This window comes from Diachasmimorpha longicaudata, chromosome 5 (genome assembly GCF_034640455.1).
Source record: "Diachasmimorpha longicaudata isolate KC_UGA_2023 chromosome 5, iyDiaLong2, whole genome shotgun sequence".
Taxonomy (NCBI): Eukaryota; Metazoa; Arthropoda; class Insecta; order Hymenoptera; family Braconidae; genus Diachasmimorpha; species Diachasmimorpha longicaudata.
In genome coordinates this window covers 3,856,751-3,878,434 of record NC_087229.1, presented here as the reverse complement: position 1 = coordinate 3,878,434, position 21,684 = coordinate 3,856,751, and the positions used below count along the sequence as shown (strand labels likewise).

Below are 21,684 nucleotides of genomic sequence, written 5' to 3'. Positions count from 1 at the left end.
TTTTTGGTCCCTGTTGGCCACTGGTTTCTGCATTCTTTGAAATTCATCTCCCTGAAATATTGATATCCCTCCAATACTTGAAGAAAAAAGGTAATTCAAAGTCGCCACTGACGTAGAACAAAAAGTCCAGTTTCTAGCCGATTATTCCGTTCTTTTTCGGTTCTCTTTCATAACAACAATTGGGATCCAGCCGCCCAAACGAAAGCAGAAAAATGTATTTTTCAAATTCTTAGCAATAGATGAAGAGATTTTTCTATTGCCCGAATGAGCGTTTATAATGATGCAATTTGTAAATCAGGGAAAACAAAATATAATTAGAGGAGTGCACATAGGTACATAGCACATGGCCACGAGAAGCCAGACGAGCATCTGATTAGAAATGTAAAAAATATTAATTAATTAATTTACTGATTTGAATAAAGACGAAAGTGAGAAGATGATAAATAGCATAGTATTTATTCATCGAATATTTATATCGGCATTGGCCTCATTTTTCCGGCACATACCCTCCATGTCCACAGTCTTCAGTTTCCAATTAGTATTCTCTTAATATTCAACAAGTGAAACATAAACCATTGTCATAACTCCACTCTCATTGTCAGTACAAAGTAAGTAGTACGTCATGAATTCTTATCTCAAGCTCTCACAGATAACGAAAATTTCGTGCCCTATCAGTCGCTTGTGTGATTCTCTGTGTATTAAATGTAATTTTTCGTAGCTAAAAAAATTACATTCTCAGTTGTAAAAATGACCAACCCCCAAGTGCCGGGAAACTGTCGTATTGAATAGCACGTGACTACCGTAAAGGCGAATATGAGCTATCAACAATTCCATCATGGAGGAATTTCTAGACGGACGATGTATAGATGTTGGAAGAGAGCATTAATATTTCTTGGTTTTGTTATCGTGATTGTATTGACCTTCGGAAAATCCGTGAGTGAAAGTTATTGTCATACGGAATTTTTCCACAGTTGTCACCTAATTTTTATTGAATATCTTTTTTCGTATCAGAAAATTAAAAAAAAATTCAAATATTTGAGTTATTTTACACCGAATAATTTTTATGGAATTATTTTTCCCAGTCTGTCACTAGAATGCTTCTAAAAAAAATTTCATCATTTAATTCTTCAGAGAGTTAAAAAAATCCAGGAAATTTACGCGTTACAAGACAGCATAGCCGACATTATAGACCGGGAATTACAGTACATGTCCGAGCGGACGATCGCAGAAGGGGATAAATGGATTCCCTTGACCAATATAAATGGCCATATTTACTCAGTATATTTGGACACCCGGCCCGAGATCATCATCAAGTATTCAAAAGCCGATAAGACAACGTGGGGAGCGTTGATAGTGACAGCTTTACTACCAACCAATACTCAAAGGGAGACACTGACATGCGTTCTCCAGTACAAGAACAGCCAAAGAAACATTGTATTAAAAAAGGTACCGGCTCAAGTGAGGATATTGAATGAGCACTGGGATCTCGAGTACTCAGCATTTTGTGTTATCTGCTATCTGTCATACTCCTGGGAGCATGATTACGAGCTCTTCGATAATTTCAAACAGCTCCCGGAAACACTGGGGATTGGAGACAATGCTGATGGACAATTCATTGATGTCCATTACCCGAAGGAGGGGTTGAGCCAGCTTTATGAGGGTGGGAGGGGTTCGATTGCTGTGTGCGTGCCAGGTGAGTTGTATTTTTATACGACAACATACGGATTTGTTTCTTATCTATGTACAATGATTTTCAAATTTTGGGCTATCCAGGACGACTATTTCAATATTTTCAGGCTCCACTTAATTTTATTCCACTAATTATTAATATTCATATCAGGAAATATCGACGAGTGAATCAAATTTTGAACCCAAAGTGAGAAAATAAATTATTATTCCAGTATTACACCACAATTTCGATCGTCCCCTTGAACTAATCGAGTACCTCGAGTACTACAGAATGATGGGAATCGATCACTTTACCATATACAACTCATCAGTCTCACCGGATGTTGACAAAGTCCTAGATCACTACAAACTGAAGTTAACAGCGACAGTTCTCGACTGGATTTTACCATCGATCTACGTCTACGAGCAAACTCTCCGTCACGAGGGTCTTCTAGCAGCATTGAACGACTGCCTTTATCGAAATACTCATCACGATGGATACAAGTACGTGGGAACATTCGATGTTGATGAGTTTTTGGTACCAAGGCGACACGATAATATTCGAGAACTCATCATGGAGCTTGACTCATCACCTGATCGCAACGAATTCGCTGGATTTATATTTCAAAATGTATATTTTTATACTATGTACGAGGATGATGAACGTGCCCGGGGAAAAGGTGAGTTATTTTTCATTTTTGGCTTTCGAATGGAAGTATTTTAGCTCCTAAGTTCAAACTTCTAATTTGTTATCTTGTAGCCACTAACTCTAAGGAATTTTTGACCTTATTTTTCAATTTTTTAATAATTCCCTCAATTTTTAAAATTGCAAAATTAATAATCGTCACTTGATAGCATATAGAAGCCTCTACAATTCTCTATTAAACGAACGTATTTACCCAACGAGAATAAATGCCTCACGAGATCAATTGATGCTCGAAAAAATATGATATTATCGTGTAAACCTTCTTCACTGTCTGCAAATAAATTAATTCAACCTGAACAAAAGGCCTCTTTCCGAAACCATAATTTTTCTACACAACTAATTCATCCTCTCAGCGGTTAATCAATCCCCACGACACCCCCGTAACCGAAAAAAAGTTTGTGAAATATTTTATTTTCTCCTTGCCAGTGCCTTATCTCTACACGAGAGCAAAAACAAAGCGTTTAAAAAAGCCCAACGAAGCTCGAGAGAGAAGTAGATATATCGTTCGCGGTCGTGACACAGTGGAAATAGGTAGCTACAATGTCTGGGAGTTCCGAGAGGGCTCACCCATGTCGTCACAAAGAGGTAATAAAAAAACATCAAGATCGTAAAATATAATAGAATGTAATTCAATGCAAAACTGCTGCATCAGCACGACTAGAATGACGACTGGTTTTTTTTTTCCAGAGTTCAAAGAGCTCGTGGTAGACCCGGAAATTGCTCTACTGCACCATTATGCCCCGTGCGAGGCCGAGGAGACGGGATGTTACTTGAAACCCGTTGTGATCGATGAAAGTGCTGTGAAATATTCGAACAAACTTGGGGAGAGAGTCGGAAAAGTGTGTTCGGAAATTTTTGGCATCGCTGGATGTCCACCACCGAAGAAAAGAATTATCGGTTTTGAATAAAGAGATAACACGAACATTTTCATTAAAATTTACACAGAAAAGGGACCGATAAAAATTGAATCACTTTAAATGCAGCTGAACTTTGCCAACAATTCGGTAGATAATTATTACAATGTTTCAGGGAATGGATTAAATTTGTCGGACTTGAAAAATAATTGTACCCGTAATTATTTGAACTCGGCATGTCTGCTTGTTAATGTCCAACCGAGTTGAGACATTAAATAATTTATGAACAACGAATTTTCAATGGAAAATATTAGTAATATATATAATTCTCTGCCAAATATATTTTTTAATGTTTTTTTTCGCGTAGTTTTATCGATGAATTTGACACGAGACTATTCCTTATAAGTCAATCTAACAAATTTGGTTTCGTGTCAAAATTAGGAAGACTGAATATTAATAAACTAAATGGAAAGTTATTTCACTACAATGTAAAAAAATCATTCATGAAAATTATGTAATAATGTTAAACTATAATTTTGTACGCTCATTATTTACAATATAAATTTATAATTCACTTGTCACGTCGTATGATTTTGTATTCCATTAATACATGAATAAAGGAAGCCCACGCAATTCATTGGAATTCGATGACGTGATGCTCTCACGAGAAATAAAAATGAGAAGTAGATAAGATTCTCTGGTATCCACCCTTCACAAAAAATAAAAATAAACCGGAAGTTGTCGAGTTCCTGAATTATCCTCGCCCTACCACTTCCGCGAGATAAAGGAAAATATAAAACTGGGGTAAAGTAATGAACTTTTTTCTGGTTTAGTGGACTTAAAACTACCCAGATACCGGAAAGAGGGAAAACACTCCATTAAAGTGAACTCATCCAGTGAAATGTCTCATAACTATGCATTAGGCCCAGTAACAAAGTTATAATTACCCCTTTTAACTTTCTAAAATTGATGTTACGGTTAAAATTCTGCATCTTCATTCAGCTGGTGAACCCTAATATAATAAATACACTAATAGAAGAATTCGGTTTATCAAATCGAATGAATGAAAATTATTTCTCTACACGAGATACTAATCGTTGTTAACATCAATCAAATTCTTCGATCAATCTACTTACACCAATTTTCAACAGGTTCACCGATGGCATGAGCCGAGTAAGTAAAGAAAATACCGTATCGTTGTCCTTGAATTCTATCTTAGGAAGTTGATATGACCCACCCTTTCCTCGTGGTGCTGATTATTACCCTTAATTGATAACAACTGGACATTTTGTGACATTGATATACGATAGCGGATTGGATGAATGGAAATTGACATTTCGACTCGGTTTGGAGTGAGTGATGATCAATTAACCCATCATCAAGCGGCGACAGGTTCAATCGTCGTCATGGTGAGCCCCCGGGGCTTCACCGATCAACCCGAATAAATATTTTATTCAATCAATTTACTTCATTTCAGCGTCAATGGCCCATTAACCTTCTGGATATCGATAATTTCGGGAGCGAGAACCGGATAACTCTGTTTTTTTTTTTTACAGCTGAAGCCAATAATTTCAGAGAAGTCTAGAGGATTCAATGTAATTGCTAACCAAACCTATTGCATTTCGCTAATTATTGATAACGTTTCTTATTTTCATTAAATTCACGTCGAAAGTGCAACGAACAAAAAATTTTTTAAATAAAATAAAGTGGATAATATAAACATTTGGAAAATTTGGGAAAACAATTCAGAGGTGATATGAGTGGAATATTTCAAGAAATCGTTTCTTATACCGCGGGCCCTTTGATATCACCAGCGGATAAATAATTATTTCCGTATTTGAGATTAGATATTAGAAACGTGTGAAGTATTTTAAGGCTTTTCAGATGTATTATTATTATAAATATTGAGAAAACACGAATTAACCTCAGCTTTTGATTCATCCGAATTCCCAGTGATAAAGACGTTGTTATCGAAGCGTAAGAAAAAATTCTCTTTCTGTGACCTAATTACCTTTGAATCCCCCGACAAAATTAATTTCAATCGTAGTCATACCCTCGCCACAATTCCTCTCCACATTTTTATCATTGGAAGACGATATTATCAGTGAGGGTAAGCGATGCGCATTCACTAGACTCGATTATTTTTGTGTTTACAAATTATCTCTTCCCATTTGTCCGCCAGTATTTACCCTCACTCTGGGCTTTATGGGTGACAACATACATATTGAGCTGTGACGTTGCCAGCCTTTCAGAGGAAGATCAATGGACCACAAATAAGCACATCCCATTTCTTTGCCAAAAGTGGTACACTTGGGCAACAATGTTCAAAATGATCGGGCATTCTGCATGAACGAATAAAACCAACGAATGAGAGACGAGAGAGTGGGATGAATTGTCGAATTTATTGGTTTGGAAACATAATTCGGAAGAAGAGGACGTGTGAGTGGACGCTTCAGGGACAGTTCAATATCAGCCAAATGTAAATATTTTGATGCTAAAATATTCAAATGGAAAAAGTTGAAATAAAGAGAGTGCGTTTACATTAAATAACCTGTGCTGAGAAAATCTGTAAAGAAAGAGTTCTTCGAAAATAGTACACGAAGGGAAAAATTTGACGAATTCTTGTTGTGTGATCCCGATAAAAATTACTGTGCTGCCTTATAAGCAAACTGGAGGTCTGAGGAAAATTACTATGCCGCATAATAAAATTTCTTTATCGGCTTAGGAAAACTTCAATGTCGGTCTCGTAAAAATTCAAAGTCTATACAACATTTCCCATGACTAAATCCAACATCGGCAATGATCGGCACTCATCGTTAACCAGTCACAATGAGTTACAGAAAAATCGCTGCGTGGTGCAGTAAAAAATGAAGGAAGGCCCACTAAGATAAACTGACCCAGATAGGAATTTTTCAAAGATATCGATCAATTTTTCATTTTCCCTCAAATAAAAAATTATAGACATTCAAATTTTATAGTACTGTTCAGTAAATTTTACGAAGCCACATATAATTAATAGCAAAATTTACGATATTGACGGAATTTTTATGTGCGAGTAAAACACATTCTAGTGTTCTAACACGTTACCCCTCGATTCTAGTGCCCGTCATAGTAATTTTTCACTGACTTTTCTCTCCGTGTAAAAACGAAATCGTCTTCCTGATGTCGAAAGCAGTATATCTAGATGAAATTCCTCAAGAAAATATAAATGGAATTCCTCTATCGAGCAAGAATATCCTTGACATTCGACCGTAATTTAGATTCTCCAGAAGTTTCCGCTATTTTTTCATAAGGTTTTGATTACTATTATCCTGACTGGACTTTCCGGAGACAATTCGAATTCTCCCCAGTTGACTGGGTTTTTATTGTCACAGTAAAACACAGGGGAAGCATAGGGGATCATTTGATGTGTTATTTTATACCCCCATTCGAATGAATCTCCCGGATTTCATATGACAACAGAGTAGTGTATCAACATTCTCACGTTTATAATTGTACAATGAGGTTCTAAAAATAATGATCCTATGAATTATGTACATAGTATATAGTATAGTATTTCCAAAATAATATACAACCGGGAAATCCATCACGTTTCGACAAAAAGATGAGCCAAAAAGATTTTCAGGCCACAAATTCTTCCCGAAATTTCCAAACATTTCGAAAATTTTTGAAAGACATTTCAAAATCAGATATTTTGACCTATTTTAATTTATTTTGACATAATGACCAATTTACAATATTGTCGAGAAATTGACAATTTAAATGAACAAATTGCCAGACCATGATTAATTGGTGGGAATGTTTTGATAACTAATTGAATTCGAAAGTCTCGTTACCTGGTGTATGTTGATACGCAACATAATATTGTAAAGCCCAGATATTTATCCTGTGGCCAATCAATTCACGGATTCACGAACTGGGCGGGATTTTTCCCCCAGGAAAATTGGAAAATACGATTGTCAGAAGGGCAGTGGGCGGTGTAATATCGAAAAATTTACTGGAGTCATTCGTCATACTTTTGGATGTACCAAACATTTTGGAATAAAAGAGTTTTACGCGAGTTAATTAATAGCTGTTTCGATTGCCATCGTAAAGTAATAATAGAGGAGGAGAATTTAGAGGAAAAAAGATAGACGAAAGTTTGATCAATGATTCTATTCATTGGCGATGAGCGAAACGAATTTGACAATTACTTCCATATTTTTGAAAACATTTTCTATTCAATTTACTTAAAGAAAAATTTGTTGTAACGAAAATCATTCAATATTATTTTCACAAAATTTTTTCTGTGGAATAAATGTGAATATTAATTTTTTCCATTGACCAATTGTCTCGCAGATGTTTAGACTTTTCTTTCACAACCCAACCAATTTTTACAATAAATAAAAGGAAATTCGCTGCATAGGATCGACCTTAGGGACTCACATTTGAATAGAATCGTCTTGGGATATACCTTAAATTGCTGCATTTACCTCGCAACAGCTGAATCGGTATAGCTCAAAATAAGAAAACAAAGGATTTGAAATTCTCAAACTCCACCCAGGGCTGACCCAGATTCCAGGTTCGTTAAAATTCAATGAGTTTTTTTTATACACCCCCTAACTGAAATGCGAGACTATTTTGGTGAATGGGCGCTGGAAAAGGACTCCCAAAAATTAAAATAAATATTTTTCGCTTCCACAGAAGAAAGACAAATGCGTTAACCGCTTTAATTCCAAGAATTACCAAATGAAAATTAATTAAGCGAGTGGAAAAAGGCTCTTGTCACGACACGAGATGCTTTCGTCGCAGATTTCCATGGACACTTATTAACCGGTATCTCACCATCTAAGGTAGATAGCCCAATTTTTCTGATAACCTTTTTTATGGCACTCAAGTCGCCCTACAAAAAAGGTCATGATAAAATTTTTCTTATCACCCTTAGATCCGACGCTATTTGCTGAAAACTACTATTGAATTTTGGTTTCTCCTGACAGAAAATCCAAGTAGAACCGTGTGGATTCCTCTTGACAATTATCGTAATTATCGTTCAACAGAAATCCATGTCACTGCGTAATACGAATTAATAAAATCATAAACCTCGGACAATTGATCTGAAATACTTCAGTGTCAGGGGATTGAATCGGTGCAGTGGTACGAAAGCAATAAATCCCAGTCATGCAGGATCCAACGGATCACTGGCTTCGACATATATTACGATCACACAATGTCTTTTTTCCATTTTTCTCGTGAGGGGATAGAGATTTTATTTTTCACGGCGTAAGAAACTGAATCGAAGGGTCAAAAATTTTCATCATATTTTTGGGCACTTCGAGCACGACCTTTATAAAAACCCAGAGGGTTTTCGCTCGTTATCCGGGCGTTTATATGACACACGAGGCACTCCCAATAGACTCGCAATTTCGACCGGAAAGATGTACTGAAATATAAATCTAAAAATAAAAATAAATACGAAAAAAATATCGTGGAAATGGAGGGGGATTAACTGAATTTACTTGAATTGAGTATCACGAGTTGGGCATTGAATCAGTCAAATAAACATATCTATAAATGTGTCTGTGAAACAAAAAAAAAATTGTTCCGTGATCTTCTGAATAAAATATTAGGAAGAAAAAAAATAATTGAAATGACATGGAAATTGCAGAAGCATCCCACTGGTTTGATAATTTATTTCGTCGTTTCTTCACACATTACTTGTCGCCCAGAACAATCGAGCTGAGACTGGGAATAAAGTTATGTATTAAAAAAAATACTACAAGCCACTCGATATTTCCTGAGTTTGACAGACTAACGAGCAATTGAGCATAAAATTTACATGTTTTAGTTTATTTAAGACGACGGATTATTTATACCCTTTGTTCTTAAAAATTATTGTGTAACTGGGTATTTTGGAGATTATTCCGTGAAAATTCTATAAAAATCACATGTCAATGAATAAATGAGATTAAATTGGTGGAGTCTCTTCATTATTAACTCATGAAATTCAATCAATCAATTAAATTCCCCGATCATTCCCCACATTGAGTTGAGCATTGAAAATTTATTTTCAGGCGAATATCAATAAAGAGCTAAAAAAATTTAATTTTAATTAAGAATTAATTTCCCGGTAAAAAATCCCTTCCACTTCATTCAATCATTTAACCTATTTTTTTTTTCATTCATTTCCACATTTTCTCGTACTTTCTCCGGTAAAAGCTTTTTTGAAAATATTTTGGAACGCACTTGATCATTGATAACGTACTTCACTGGGAAATTTTTTGAGTGAAGGGATTTTCAGATCACCTGAAGTGAAAGTTCCTCCGGGTTTCATCGAGAAAATAATAAAAAAGAGAGATAATACTCTTTTCACATAGTATATATCTGTATTTATCGAGATACCCAACAGTCCGCTGGAGTCCAGCGCTGGCGCGAGACTCCCACCCCATATCGGTATCACTTTTTTCCCTCCTGGCATCACCACGCGACCAGTTCGAATCCGCGAACCACCGATATATCCTCCCCGACGAGGACCCATCCAGTATCGTGCGTCACTGTCACCAGTGTTTAGTCGTATAAAAATAAAATAGAGAAAAATATTGCGACTCTTTGGTTCCTTGTTCAAGTGTATAACGAGTGGAGGGGATAGAAGTGTTAATTAGCTTTTTCGCATCCATTTTCCGCGAGTTTATCGAACCGGTTTCGATTCGATTCTGAAGAAGGAGTGGAACACTGATGAAGCGCCGGTTAAAGTTTCTCCAAATTTCACGTAAGTCGATCAATATAATAATATTTTCCAAAATCAAAACATTTGAAGAGAAAATATTGTCTTTGGAAAATCTTCCAAAGAATCATTTTTGATCATCAGGAAATTCCTCTGAATAATTCTACAAGATCTTTGGCAGATAATAATTTTAATTGGCAGGTTTCTGCGTCTTTTTAATGTAGTTTTCATTATATTGTAATGTTAGAGAGTTAGGAGTATTTTCATAAAGACTGTCTTTCTAAGAAATTTCAAAGATTACAAACATTGTTACAATGGATGTTGTTACTGGGTTATTGATCGCCATAGTAAAAAAAAATCCTGAAGCTTCTGAAAACCGAAATTTACTGCCGGCCTATTATACCCACGTTTACTTTACCTCGCGTTCCGTTTTCCCCCATTTTCCCCTTTTTTCCGCCCTATAATATAATTTTCTCTCTAATCTGGAAAATGTAATTTCCAGGACTTCCGCTTAGAATTAAGTTCAGATTTTCGTTGTCAGAATTCGCGTTGACTTCGCACTTTTAAAAACGATGGAGACCGGCGACTTTAGTCGGTCATGGACGATGGTCCAGGATTAAAAAAAATTATCAAAGTAACATGCGACTCACCGGTGCTGCATAAGAAAGGCCTCACCTCGATCGTCATCTTCAGGCGCTTTGCATCAGCAGAGGCATCACACGTGCAACAGGTAAGACACTTTAAACGAATTATATCACTTTGCGTGTCGACACTGGTCACTATGTCCACTCAAGCGTTCAATCGTCACGGCAACAGGTGCCCAAAAATATCAGTGATTGATTAATTATGAGGGGTGGAGTATTTTCCCACACGTTATCACTTCGGAAACTAATTGACCAGAGGCACCCCATGTCGAGAGAAATTAAGGAGAATTGAATGAAATTAAATTTTCATGTCAATGACTTGGACGATCCGTAAATAATTCTCATAACAATTTAGAAAAAATAAATTTTTCGGTTCAAGTGAAGATTTAACCCGATTAAATTAATTACGTGATTTCCACCCAAATTCTCGCAATCGCCAAAAATATCGAAATAGAATATTTTCCTGATCTTTATCAACGGTAAATAGACTTGTGCCTAATTGACTTTCTCCAGCAACTCGTGCATATTTGAGATCTCAAATCCCTTGAATTTCATCTCTAACAAACCAAAATTTCTTGAAAAACCCCAAATAAATTTAATAAATTTCACAAATCTAAATTCAAGAAAATTCTAACTATCAAATAATCCATCTCGTTCTCCAGAAAATATGAGCCTTAATACCAGGAGAAAAAAAAGCTAAACTTCTTGGACATCTCCGAATATTCACTATCGAATGTTTTATCATCACCTTATCACTGCACCTTTTGCCCTTACAAACACTTCAATCTCGATAGAAAAAACCTAGATTACTCGACACCATCACAACACATCACATAATTCATTTCACTCCACAATTTCCGGGAATGCCTCACACTCACTCAATCCATTATCCACAAGTGAAGCTCGATGCAAATGCCGACAAAATCCGTTCGTTCACGGCGTCCCACTGGAGAAGAGGGCTTTTGCGTGGATTAATGTTTGGGTTAAAGCGGCACTCTTTTTTACTCTTTCAGGACGTAAACAAAGTAATATATTATATGATAAGGCAAGTGCTGATATAAATCGTTGATCGTTGCCTGAGACTGGCTTAATTAAAATGTTCACACGCGTACGTACGTAGCGTTGTTTTCGGCGTACTGTCCTTGCCGGTCCATTCGGGACTTGGCAACCAGCGCCATTAGTTCCTGAAGTGGCCGTCACGCTCACCAGTGACCGCCATCCAGACGCCATTACCCCTTGGAGTCCGCCATGTTCACTGCTCCATCTCCCAAGTATTTCCCTGTGATTATGCATCAGAGACAATTCAATGTGTCATTGTCAATAACTGAAGGGATCAAATATTCGGTTGGCGAGATGACTATTGACATTTTTCCTCTATTAATCCAAAAATTATGTGGATTTTTCCAAACACTGATTTTAGAATAATATTTTACGTCACATGTGTAAAGAGGGTGACTGTTACATTCGTGTTAATATTTGTGGGAGCAGTGGTAGGACGATTGGCAACCTCTCGTTGAACTCGAGGAGACGATCGCCCTGCTGCGAGTCGTCCTAGGACTGTTTCCCAACGGCGCTACACTGTTATTAACATTCCCCCTTTCACACTCGTAACATAATATACTATTTGAGGGTCGGTAAATCATGAAGAAATTCATCAATCGCCATCATTCTCAACGACAAGGGGGAGAGTTTATTTGGTATAGAAAAAAATGCCCCCTCCCCTCCCCGTCATCAAAAAAAGGTCATTAATCATTTAACTTCAAAATTAAATTCATTTAAAAACGATTAATTCCCTCCGTGACACTAATTACTGGAAAATTATGACCGATTAATCCATCGCAAAAATTTTAAGGTTAAAAAAATAATTATGGATTTACAGGAAAATGTAGGAAACAAAAAAATTAATAAAATCGATGAGAAAATAGATATCATTAAACGAAAAATGCTTTCAAAAAGATAAATGAAAAACGAGTGAATAAGTAGATAAAAATAAACTGAACTTACAGCACACCAAAACAACTTCCTCCCTCCCTCAATTACCTCATAAACTCCAACATTTGTTGTTCATCAGTCTCGACATCTGTCAACAATATCCACAAGCTTCTCCATAAAAAAATTTCCCAACGTCGAACGGTCGATTAAATCCAATAAAATCTCAATAATTTTCAGTGGCACATCATCGGGCGATCAATCAATACAAAATCAAATCGAACTGAGTGTTTGTACACGCTGTTGACTCCCACTTGATCCAGCCGGCGAATACGGTGGCCAAGACGTTGAGGAATCGTGTCATCAACGCCACAAGCCTTCTCTAGTCGTTTGTACACGTTCACACGAGCGGGAGCACAACGAGAAACCCGTGGGGATTGCGACAAAATCCGTGAAATCTCCCGCAAGCACCGACTCTTCATCCAGACTTGTGGATTCATTGGGAATTACCCCCGACAGTGTATCATGTTCGCACATTTTTATGGAGAGAATTAAGCGTTTCAACGTCAAGTGGAGGGCAAACAGGTGCATCAGTGTCGTTAATCTTGTCGTATACATCGAACATTCACTTTCGAGAATATCGGGTTTGTGGGACAATAGTGAAAAACAGTGAAAATACACCTCATCTGCCGGAATATTTATTTCCAATTGTTGAAAAATATAAATAGAAAGGCAAGTCACTGTGCGGCAATTAAAATTGTACAATTGGAAACAATGATGAAATGCCGATGAAATAAAATAGTTCAACGATGCATCAGGGGATGCGAGAGGATCGTTCGACGATCGATACATTTCCCTTTGGAATTAATAACTTTGTCCACACATCCGTCACCGAGATATCACGTTTCATCGATAACAACACCAACAACAACCCAGAATTAATAACAAGTGACAGTTTCAATCAGACAGCCCCCAGACGCGATAGTCTCTACATTGTTATTCCCATAACAATTATTTATGCCGCTATATTCTTCGTTGGGGTTGTGGGAAATGTCTCCACGTGTGTGGTTATCGCTCGAAATCGATCAATGCATACGGCAACCAATTACTATTTGTTCAGTCTGGCTGTCTCCGATTTACTGTTACTCGTGTCTGGTTTACCACCTGAGATATACTACATTTGGTCACATTATCCTTATGTCTTTGGCGAGGGCTTCTGCATCACTCAGAGCTTTGCTGCTGAAATCTCCGCCAATGCAACGGTGCTCACTATTACCGCTTTCACTGTTGAAAGGTATGTTCGATAAATTTCATTTGATTTTTCGAAAACATCTCGTTTGCGAATGAGATTTTACGATGGGGGCAAATCGTCAATAAAAATTGCTCATCATTTCCATAATTCCAAAGGCAAATGGGAATAAAAAAGATTTTTTACCTTTTTTTTTGTAATCAGGATTTTTTTTCAGAGCGTTCTATAGTTTTTACTAAAATTATACTGTAAGAATTATCTCTTCGAAAAAATCCGCTTGAATAATTTTTCCACTTGGCTTCTCAATAAACGAAGGACGGGTGTTGTTTGAATGAACAAAAATACCCCGAAATTAAGGGATTTAATAGAAAAAATTCTCTCAGTTTATTCATTCAACCAAAATCCATCCATTCATTAAGAAAAAATTATTCTTTGGCTATACAGTAGGTAGTATTTTGTCGTCAAGCATCAATATCGAAGAAGAGTCCAATTAAATTTGATGTTGCAGGTACGTCGCCATTTGTCATCCGTTTTTTAGCCACAAGATATCGAAGCCATCGCGTGCAGTAAAGTACGTTATCCTAATATGGCTACTAGCACTGTGTCTGGCCATACCGCAGGCTATTCAATTTGGTATCACCTTTTCTCTCACACCGAATGGCAGTATCATACCAGAAACAGCATCCTGCTCGGTCAAACGGCAGATTATCGAGCATGCTTTTGAAATATCAACAATATTATTGTTCGTACTGCCGATGACCATCATTACCGTACTTTATGTACTCATTGGCATTAGATTGAGACGATCGAAGATGTTGATGGTTCTTAAACCTCATCCAGTTTCGATCAGGTTGAATTGCAATGACAGCGCGAGATCGAAGACTAAGTCGCAGAGGAATGTTATAAGGATGCTGGGTGAGTTATAGTATTTTATTAATTTACCACTGTTTGGGGCTATTCTTCAAAGATTCCTCAAGATTATATAATTACGTAAGGATAGAATAAATTATGTTTTATAGTGTAGTATTTTTTATAGCGAATTTTCAAAACTGTAAAGGCGTCTTAGACCTCAACACCTGCCCCGTAATTTAGTTTGCGCGTAAAAAAAAATTCTCAACAACATTTTATTATTTTCCCTCAGATATCGCGATTCCTCGAAAAAAAAATAGCGGTCCTGCTACTGAATTAATTCCCTCTCATCTCTGATTTACTGTACACAATCCCAAAGACATGTCTCAGCCACTTGAATAACCCAATCATCTCAAATTAAATCAACGAATCTATCCAGTCATAACAAGCAATTACCTCGATTCACCTCGGGAAACCCCCCGCACTCTTCTTTTACTTATTTTTTTTTTCGTTAAAATTCCTTGAGAATAAGAAAAGGTCATCGAGAAAGAGTCAGGTCCATTCAACATTCCCGACGGGTTTTCGGACACCTCTTATCCATAAATATGTTTTTTTTATCCACCAGTAACTCAATTTTATTTATTTCCACCCTGCAAACTACGACTGACTTGTGTGGGAGTAATGAACCGTGTTCTCTCGATTTTTATTATTTCCCATTGCGGGCTCAACGATAAATAGTTTACCGCTCTATCAGAATGTTGATGGAGTCGATTCGATGAGGCACTTGAAGAATTATTATTGTTAATGGCAGTGACCCCTCGAGCTTTGCTTCCTTCTGAGACATTAATTGAGCTTTTATCGATCATTCCACCGCAAATCAGGGAAGATCCAGTTTGAGTAGTAGAAACCGGTTATTTTGCCGCAACCGAATTTCGTGACTCGAGTGGTAATTTATGTTGATGGGTACCGATTTTCGAGCATCTTAAAGTTTCTCCCCGGTCGTAATTCCCTCAATTTCCCTCTTTTTTAAACCTAAAAGAGATGAATGCTCTACTTTTCTCTTATTCAAAGCTTTCGGATCCTATCTTAGGCCCAGTCAGCTATAAAACAAGTGCAACCATTTTTACATGTTGCTACTATGAAATAGAGCCTAACATTTCGATTACTAAACTCTTCTTCATGTTGGTTTTTCAGAAATATTTCGAAAAGTAAAGGACATCTGAAAAAAATATTACCACACTTTTTGTAGATCTGGTTCTGGTCAACGTAAAATGTTCAAACCAATTTTTTCGTGTCTGCCGTAAATTTCAAGATATTCTGCAAAAAGTGATGGTCTTATTAATTTTCCTCACAAGTCAGGATAGAATAAATCACACTCTCTGAAGTAGTGAATAGTTCGAAAACAGTAGAGTGGGTTCCTCGTTTTTTTCCATTCTCAAGGTATTTATTAAGCCGCAAAATGAACCTTGACTCATCCAGATCGTTCCATTTGATCGGGTGATGTTGACGACGAAAAGAGAATAAATGAAATTGGAAATTTTTTATGAATAAAACTGCTGAGATAACACTCGAGCTTCCGTATGAAGGGGACTCGATGGAAGATATATCGGAGAGTTGATCCATAATTCAGCGATACTCCGGCCAGTTCTACAAGCTGCATTTGGTGAACTGGTGAGCGATGCATGGCAGAAACGTCTCCCATTAATCCCTTATGGCTAGGCAGGTGAGATGAGGCCGTGTCAGCACCAGACATCGATCAAATTGTTGTTACACCAGGAGATCAGATGGAATGCCAGTTTCCTTCGTGTGATTATTTTATTTCCGAAATCTGGCATTTCCTAGATACAATATTTGTGCTGTATTTCCGGGAAGGACTGCTAGACGACGACTGTCAGTTTGTTTATGCACTAGTTGCTCGAGTGTGAGGAAATCGAGGTTAAATAATCGGAATTTCATTTTTATTCTCGTTCAAGGAGAGATTTAGACTGATTCCCGATCAATTCCTTGTATTTAAAAATATTTATATCATTCCGTGTAAATAAATATTTTTTACAAGGTCTTTAAAACATTTTTTTGTGCGCATTGTCGATCTCTCAATATATTTCTCGAAAAAAACTGAAACCTGTGCTCCAGGTCCCATAACACTATTTTCCGTTTTTAAATCCGACATGATCTAGGCACAAACCTTGAACCCTCAATTTTTTTTTCAGGCAGTACATGTCAAGAGTAATGAATCCCGACATTAGTAACTCGAATGAACCGTCAGGAAGCACCCGGTGCGTGTAAATTACACTCGCGTTCTGGCGAAGGGCCAGAGTTACCAGGGGGGTTGAGCCACTGGATCAATGAATGAAAATCCATTTCCGGGTGTCTTTCATACCGTTCGTAATCCTGGGTTATGGATGTTGACACTCACTCTGTTTGACTTTCTTCTAATTCCACTTGACTTCTTCACGCAAAGCTCAATTCTTCGAGTCCCACGCACTTTGTCACAACAAATATCGAAGTTTCGGGTCGTGACCTCAGGTGTCTGACGTCAGACTGGAGATTTAGGGATGAAGGGTAGCAGTTTATCACAGACAAAGAGATAGTGGTAATTCATCCCTTGAAGGGGGAAGGGCTAATATTCCCCTAAAATGGAAACAATTATTCTTGTTTGGCGCGTCATCTTTTCTCGATTAATAGGAAAATAATGTACACTTTCGTAACTTTTATCGCTTTACCCCATCAATCACGCCCGGATTTCTATTCAATTATGCAAATGATCTTGGAGGAATTATAAAAGTATTATAGAGTGACTCTGGACGCTCTAGTTTCCTCCGCACAGACTAAAAAAATTATATTCGTAATTTTATTTGCTGGACTCCAGAACATCAGATTTATAACCCGTGTAAAAACATTTTTATTTTTCCAAGTTTCTTCAGAAATCCCCGAAGAATCATCGAAAGATCTTCGGAAGATCTTCCTCGTGACGAAAAGAGATTCTACGGAGGATTTTCGAGAGACTATTTTTGTTCAGATCTGGGTTGGAAAGAGAACTCTTTGAGAATATTTTCCAAAATAAAATTCCTAGCATCTTCTAACAAAAAAACATTATCTTTTAAAAATCTTTTACGAAATCTTTCGACAATTCACCTGAAGATCTCCAATAAAAAAGGAGAGCCCACAGTGAGAGTCGCTCCAAGCGACGAAATAATTTTTATGGAACTCAGGAAGAATTAATTAAATATGATAAGTTAATACTCCCTATGCTGGACTGGATGATGAAAATGCGAAGGGAAAATAGCGGTAATAACCCCATCGTGGTAAGGAAATTTCATCGATCTAGGTGATAGATACAGTTGAGCCTGAAACTTGGAAAGTCCTTTTCCCCCATCTTTGCGGTGTTTTCATTCCAGTTTCATGCTTTCTTACAGTCATACAGAAGATATTCCCTCCAGATAAAGCGAGTTTTCCACAAGAAGACACAATGAATGGATCAAATCACCCTCGGTTTTCCCTCCGGCTCTGCTGTACCGGAGAAAAACGAATATTTCATTCGATTTGTTTACTCCAATTCGTTTCCCGATCCCTACGAAATACCAGATATCAAATTCGTACGCGAGGTATTTTTGAACCAATCAGATTGGGATCATTCAAGGCTGAGGTACCATGAGTGGATGGGAATGCGATGAATAGGTGGGATGACGATATATGGCGCCAGCTGGGACTATTTAATACTCGATTTTTATGATAATTGATGAATGTTTCGACGAAATCACGTTCAAGGATTTTATTTATTATCGAAAAATAGAAAAATATCTGGTGTTGGAATATCTTCATGGAAGACCCAAAAAGGGATTCAGAAGATAATTTTTGAAAACATAGAAAAATTATCATAACAATCAAATCAAAGGTCATAGCTGCCATAAGAATTTTTTTATTCTATCAGAGTAGAATTAGTATTCGATTGTTTGAAATTAGAAAGATAAAAATTGTCCATGAATTAACAATTCTTTACTCATTTTCGGATTTTTCAAATCATAATGGGGTGATATAACGCAAAAAACCGAAACATGATTTGGGTCAGTTGTCAGCCTTCCAATCCGAAGGCAGAAATAATTAAAAAAATTCTCGAATCTTCTTAGTTATTCGATACACTCCCGCGAATGTCGCACGATCGAAATTAAAATTAATTACTGAATTAATTAAACCTCTTCCTGAATTCGAGTGAGAGCGGAATAGAGGGCAGAGAATAAAGAACCGATAAATTTTATAATAAGACCCTCGGGGGTGGATTGCAGCGGCAATAAAAGATAATGCTGCGAGACGTTTGCAAGGGCCGAAAAGGTAAATGAAGGTAAATGGCTGGTGGACGATTACTTGCTCCGGTGGTCTCGTTATTGGCCCGTTGTGAATCAATGTGACAAAATAACTCTTCGTTGGATTCATTCACTACGATATTTTAATTAAATAGCTGCACAATTTTTGTTTAGCTCAGGAAATGATAAAAATTGCACATTTGTCTTCTAAATAATATTTTTGAACTCCTGGGGAAATCTGGAGATCTTTGGATGATTGCTCTGATTTTTTAAAGATCTTCGTTAGGCAATACCGCCTCCACGTGAAAATCTATCGTTAATCTTTGTAAATAATTATTCCTCACAAACGTAATAAATTCTTCATCCAGTTGCAGTGGTAGCGGCGTTCTTCATCTGCTGGGCGCCATTCCACGCCCAAAGATTGCTGGCCGTTTATGCAAAAAGTGTAGGCGATGCCAGTGCCGAGTCCCTAGTGACCCCCTACACCATCCTAACGTACGTCTCCGGAATATTTTATTACCTATCGACGACAGTCAATCCCCTCTTGTACAACATCATGTCGCACAAGTTCCGTGCGGCATTCAAGGTGATTAATCATCGAGAACGAATAAATAACGATCACACGAATAATAAGCCAATAATCGCAAATATGTTTTAGACAATGATAGCTGAAGGATGTGGTGCCAGGAGATCAATTGAACGTGCAAGCCCCCGGAGACAGACGTACACCAGCCTCTCACCCTATCAGAAATCAATGTCGAGAAGACCGGAGCAACATTCGTGCTCGTACTCAGCTGGTGATGACACACGACGCTTGACTCCGATGACCCGGAAGGCGGAAATGGAGCAGCGGTCTCCTCAGAACCCTGTCATCACGATTGGGGCGATTGAAACTGCCCCGGGGGTCGTACCCGAAGCCACTGCCGAAGCGAATTTCGGAGGGGGAAATGACTCGGACACTAGTCAAGCCAAAATTCTGACGTCACTTGGGAAAAGTCCTGATGGAGGGGCTCAGCGTAACGATGAAATTGCCCAGAATGCTGTTAATAAATGTCTCATTGTTCAGAAACCTCTCAAGGCTGTCACCATAGGCAAGTGCCGTTTGTCATAGATGAAATTCATATCAGTAAAGAATTACTGAAAGAGAATCTCCAAAATTATCTTATCGGATCGATCTTTCGTCATGCGATAGATCGTTTTTTGTTCTATTGACCCATATTACTATAGGAGAATGTTTACAATTATCGTATGGTATTGAGGTTGAATTATTTTACGCAGCACAGAACAAAGAGGTGAAACAAAATTACAATTTTTTAATATGACGAGTAATGATGTGAAAAAATAGTAAATATTAATTTTTATTTTTAAATTTATTTCACGCAACTAACTATCAAAAATTGGCACTACAAAATACTAGAATGTTGTTAAATTCTTATGCTATTTGGGTTTTTTACAGGATTGCTTGCCGAACGCCTGAGATCCAGTACAAAAGAGTTGTTCGCCCACCAGCAGAGACAATCTAAACTAAGAACACGAGCCGATCCCAGCCAAAAACCCCAAAGTAAAATAAAAAGTCGTCCGAGCCTCGAAAGTGAGAATACCATAAGCAACTCCAGCCTCCAAGACTTGGACGATACTGAATTCACGGGATGTGAACTGGCCGAGTACATGGGTGAGATAAACACCGAGCTCGTCACCTGACGCGGTCATTACCTAGAGGATGTCGAGAGTGAAGATGAACTCTGAAAATTATTACCGATGAAATGAAAGCTTATCCGTGTAGAAGTTAATTTTCTACTGCACATCTTCCACGGGTCTTCGCAAGTATTATCAAAAAATATTGGAAGGACCTCTCTGATGGCCGAAAAAAATCTCCGAATACTTTCGGAGAACAATCTTTTTCTAGATGTTCTGAATATTACTTTGAAAAAATTTCTTGAAAAACTCTTCCCAATGGGTAGTCAAAGGTAATTGTCTTTGAAGAGCTTTCACAGATTCTTTAATAGTCACCGGGAAGCTATTCTCAAAATCTCACATGTATTCTTGTGAAGAATTGCGAAAGATCTTCGGCTGCCAAAAATTTTTTCTACGCGGAGTAGTGCAGCGATTCATTCCGAGTGTCGTACAAAAATTTTCAGATTAATTTCTATGAACGTAATTAGTGAAAATTGCTGAGGGAGATTATCGTACGATTACAATAGGGCTCCTTCGTCCAAAATCAATTTCAATATCTACAAGCTACCTGTGATTAATTTAAAGCTGACGCAGAAATATCGAAGAGTAGATAATATTCTCTTGTACATAATTAAGAGTAGAACACTGAAGTTTGATATTTGTGTACCATCGATTCATCAATAATGACTTTGAATATCAGTAGTTTTGTGATTTAAGTAAGAAGATGCATGTAATGATTGTTGTATTCACCGATTAAGCAATTTCTGCATGATAAAGTCAATCAATACAACGAAATTTTGGTGGATATATTGATTATTATGGAGTCAATCCGAACTTGGAGGAACTTGAGTACCACTAGACCGGTTTTTCCACACTTTAATCAACGCAGAGTTGCACGATGATTTGCTTGCGTGCTGCAAGTGCTTAATCCCTTCATCCCTCTACAAGAAATCATTGAGCAAAATTTCTGATATTCTATTGCACACAATTAAGAACGCAACATTGAAGTTGAACACTCGTGTACTGTCGACTCATCGACAATGACTTTCCAGATCAGTAACTCCGTGATGTAAGCAAGAACTTGCTCGTAATGATGACGAAGTTTATGAA

At 37.4% G+C, this 21,684-nt stretch overlaps 2 protein-coding genes across 3 annotated transcripts; both read left to right on the top strand.

Annotated features, from left to right (window-relative positions):
• The first annotated feature begins 668 nt into the window (after positions 1–668).
• LOC135163144 (uncharacterized) lies at positions 669–3,809 on the top strand. The gene is made up of 5 exons (XM_064122364.1): positions 669–933; positions 1,132–1,693; positions 1,902–2,348; positions 2,801–2,959; positions 3,062–3,809. The coding sequence occupies exons 1-5, from the start codon at positions 814–816 to the stop codon at positions 3,280–3,282; spliced, it is 1,509 nt and encodes a 502-aa protein (XP_063978434.1). The 5' UTR covers positions 669–813; the 3' UTR covers positions 3,283–3,809.
• Positions 3,810–9,692: 5,883 nt separating this feature from the next.
• Positions 9,693–21,576, top strand: LOC135162410 (pyrokinin-1 receptor-like). Of its 2 annotated transcripts, none has more exons than XM_064120843.1 (7): positions 9,693–9,973; positions 10,470–10,658; positions 12,742–13,795; positions 14,259–14,665; positions 19,269–19,486; positions 19,559–19,991; positions 20,357–21,576. In XM_064120843.1, the coding sequence occupies exons 3-7, from the start codon at positions 13,311–13,313 to the stop codon at positions 20,599–20,601; spliced, it is 1,788 nt and encodes a 595-aa protein (XP_063976913.1). In that variant the 5' UTR covers positions 9,693–9,973; positions 10,470–10,658; positions 12,742–13,310; the 3' UTR covers positions 20,602–21,576. The 2 variants fall into 2 exon arrangements, with proteins under 2 accessions (XP_063976913.1, XP_063976912.1); XM_064120842.1 differs by having other exon boundaries at positions 10,431–10,658.
• Positions 21,577–21,684: the final 108 nt, after the last annotated feature.

Bases quoted from the DNA above. Each gene is read 5' to 3' on its own strand.
- LOC135162410 (XM_064120843.1), top strand. From the start codon at position 13,311: ATGCATCAGGGGATGCGAGAGGATCGTTCGACGATCGATACATTTCCC. The intron at 19,487-19,558 runs GTGATTAATCAT...AATATGTTTTAG, and splicing joins AGTTCCGTGCGGCATTCAAG to ACAATGATAGCTGAAGGATG. The intron at 19,992-20,356 runs GCAAGTGCCGTT...GGTTTTTTACAG, and splicing joins TCTCAAGGCTGTCACCATAG to GATTGCTTGCCGAACGCCTG.
- LOC135163144 (XM_064122364.1), top strand. From the start codon at position 814: ATGAGCTATCAACAATTCCATCATGGAGGAATTTCTAGACGGACGATG. The intron at 1,694-1,901 runs GTGAGTTGTATT...TTATTATTCCAG, and splicing joins GATTGCTGTGTGCGTGCCAG to TATTACACCACAATTTCGAT. The intron at 2,960-3,061 runs GTAATAAAAAAA...TTTTTTTTCCAG, and splicing joins ACCCATGTCGTCACAAAGAG to AGTTCAAAGAGCTCGTGGTA.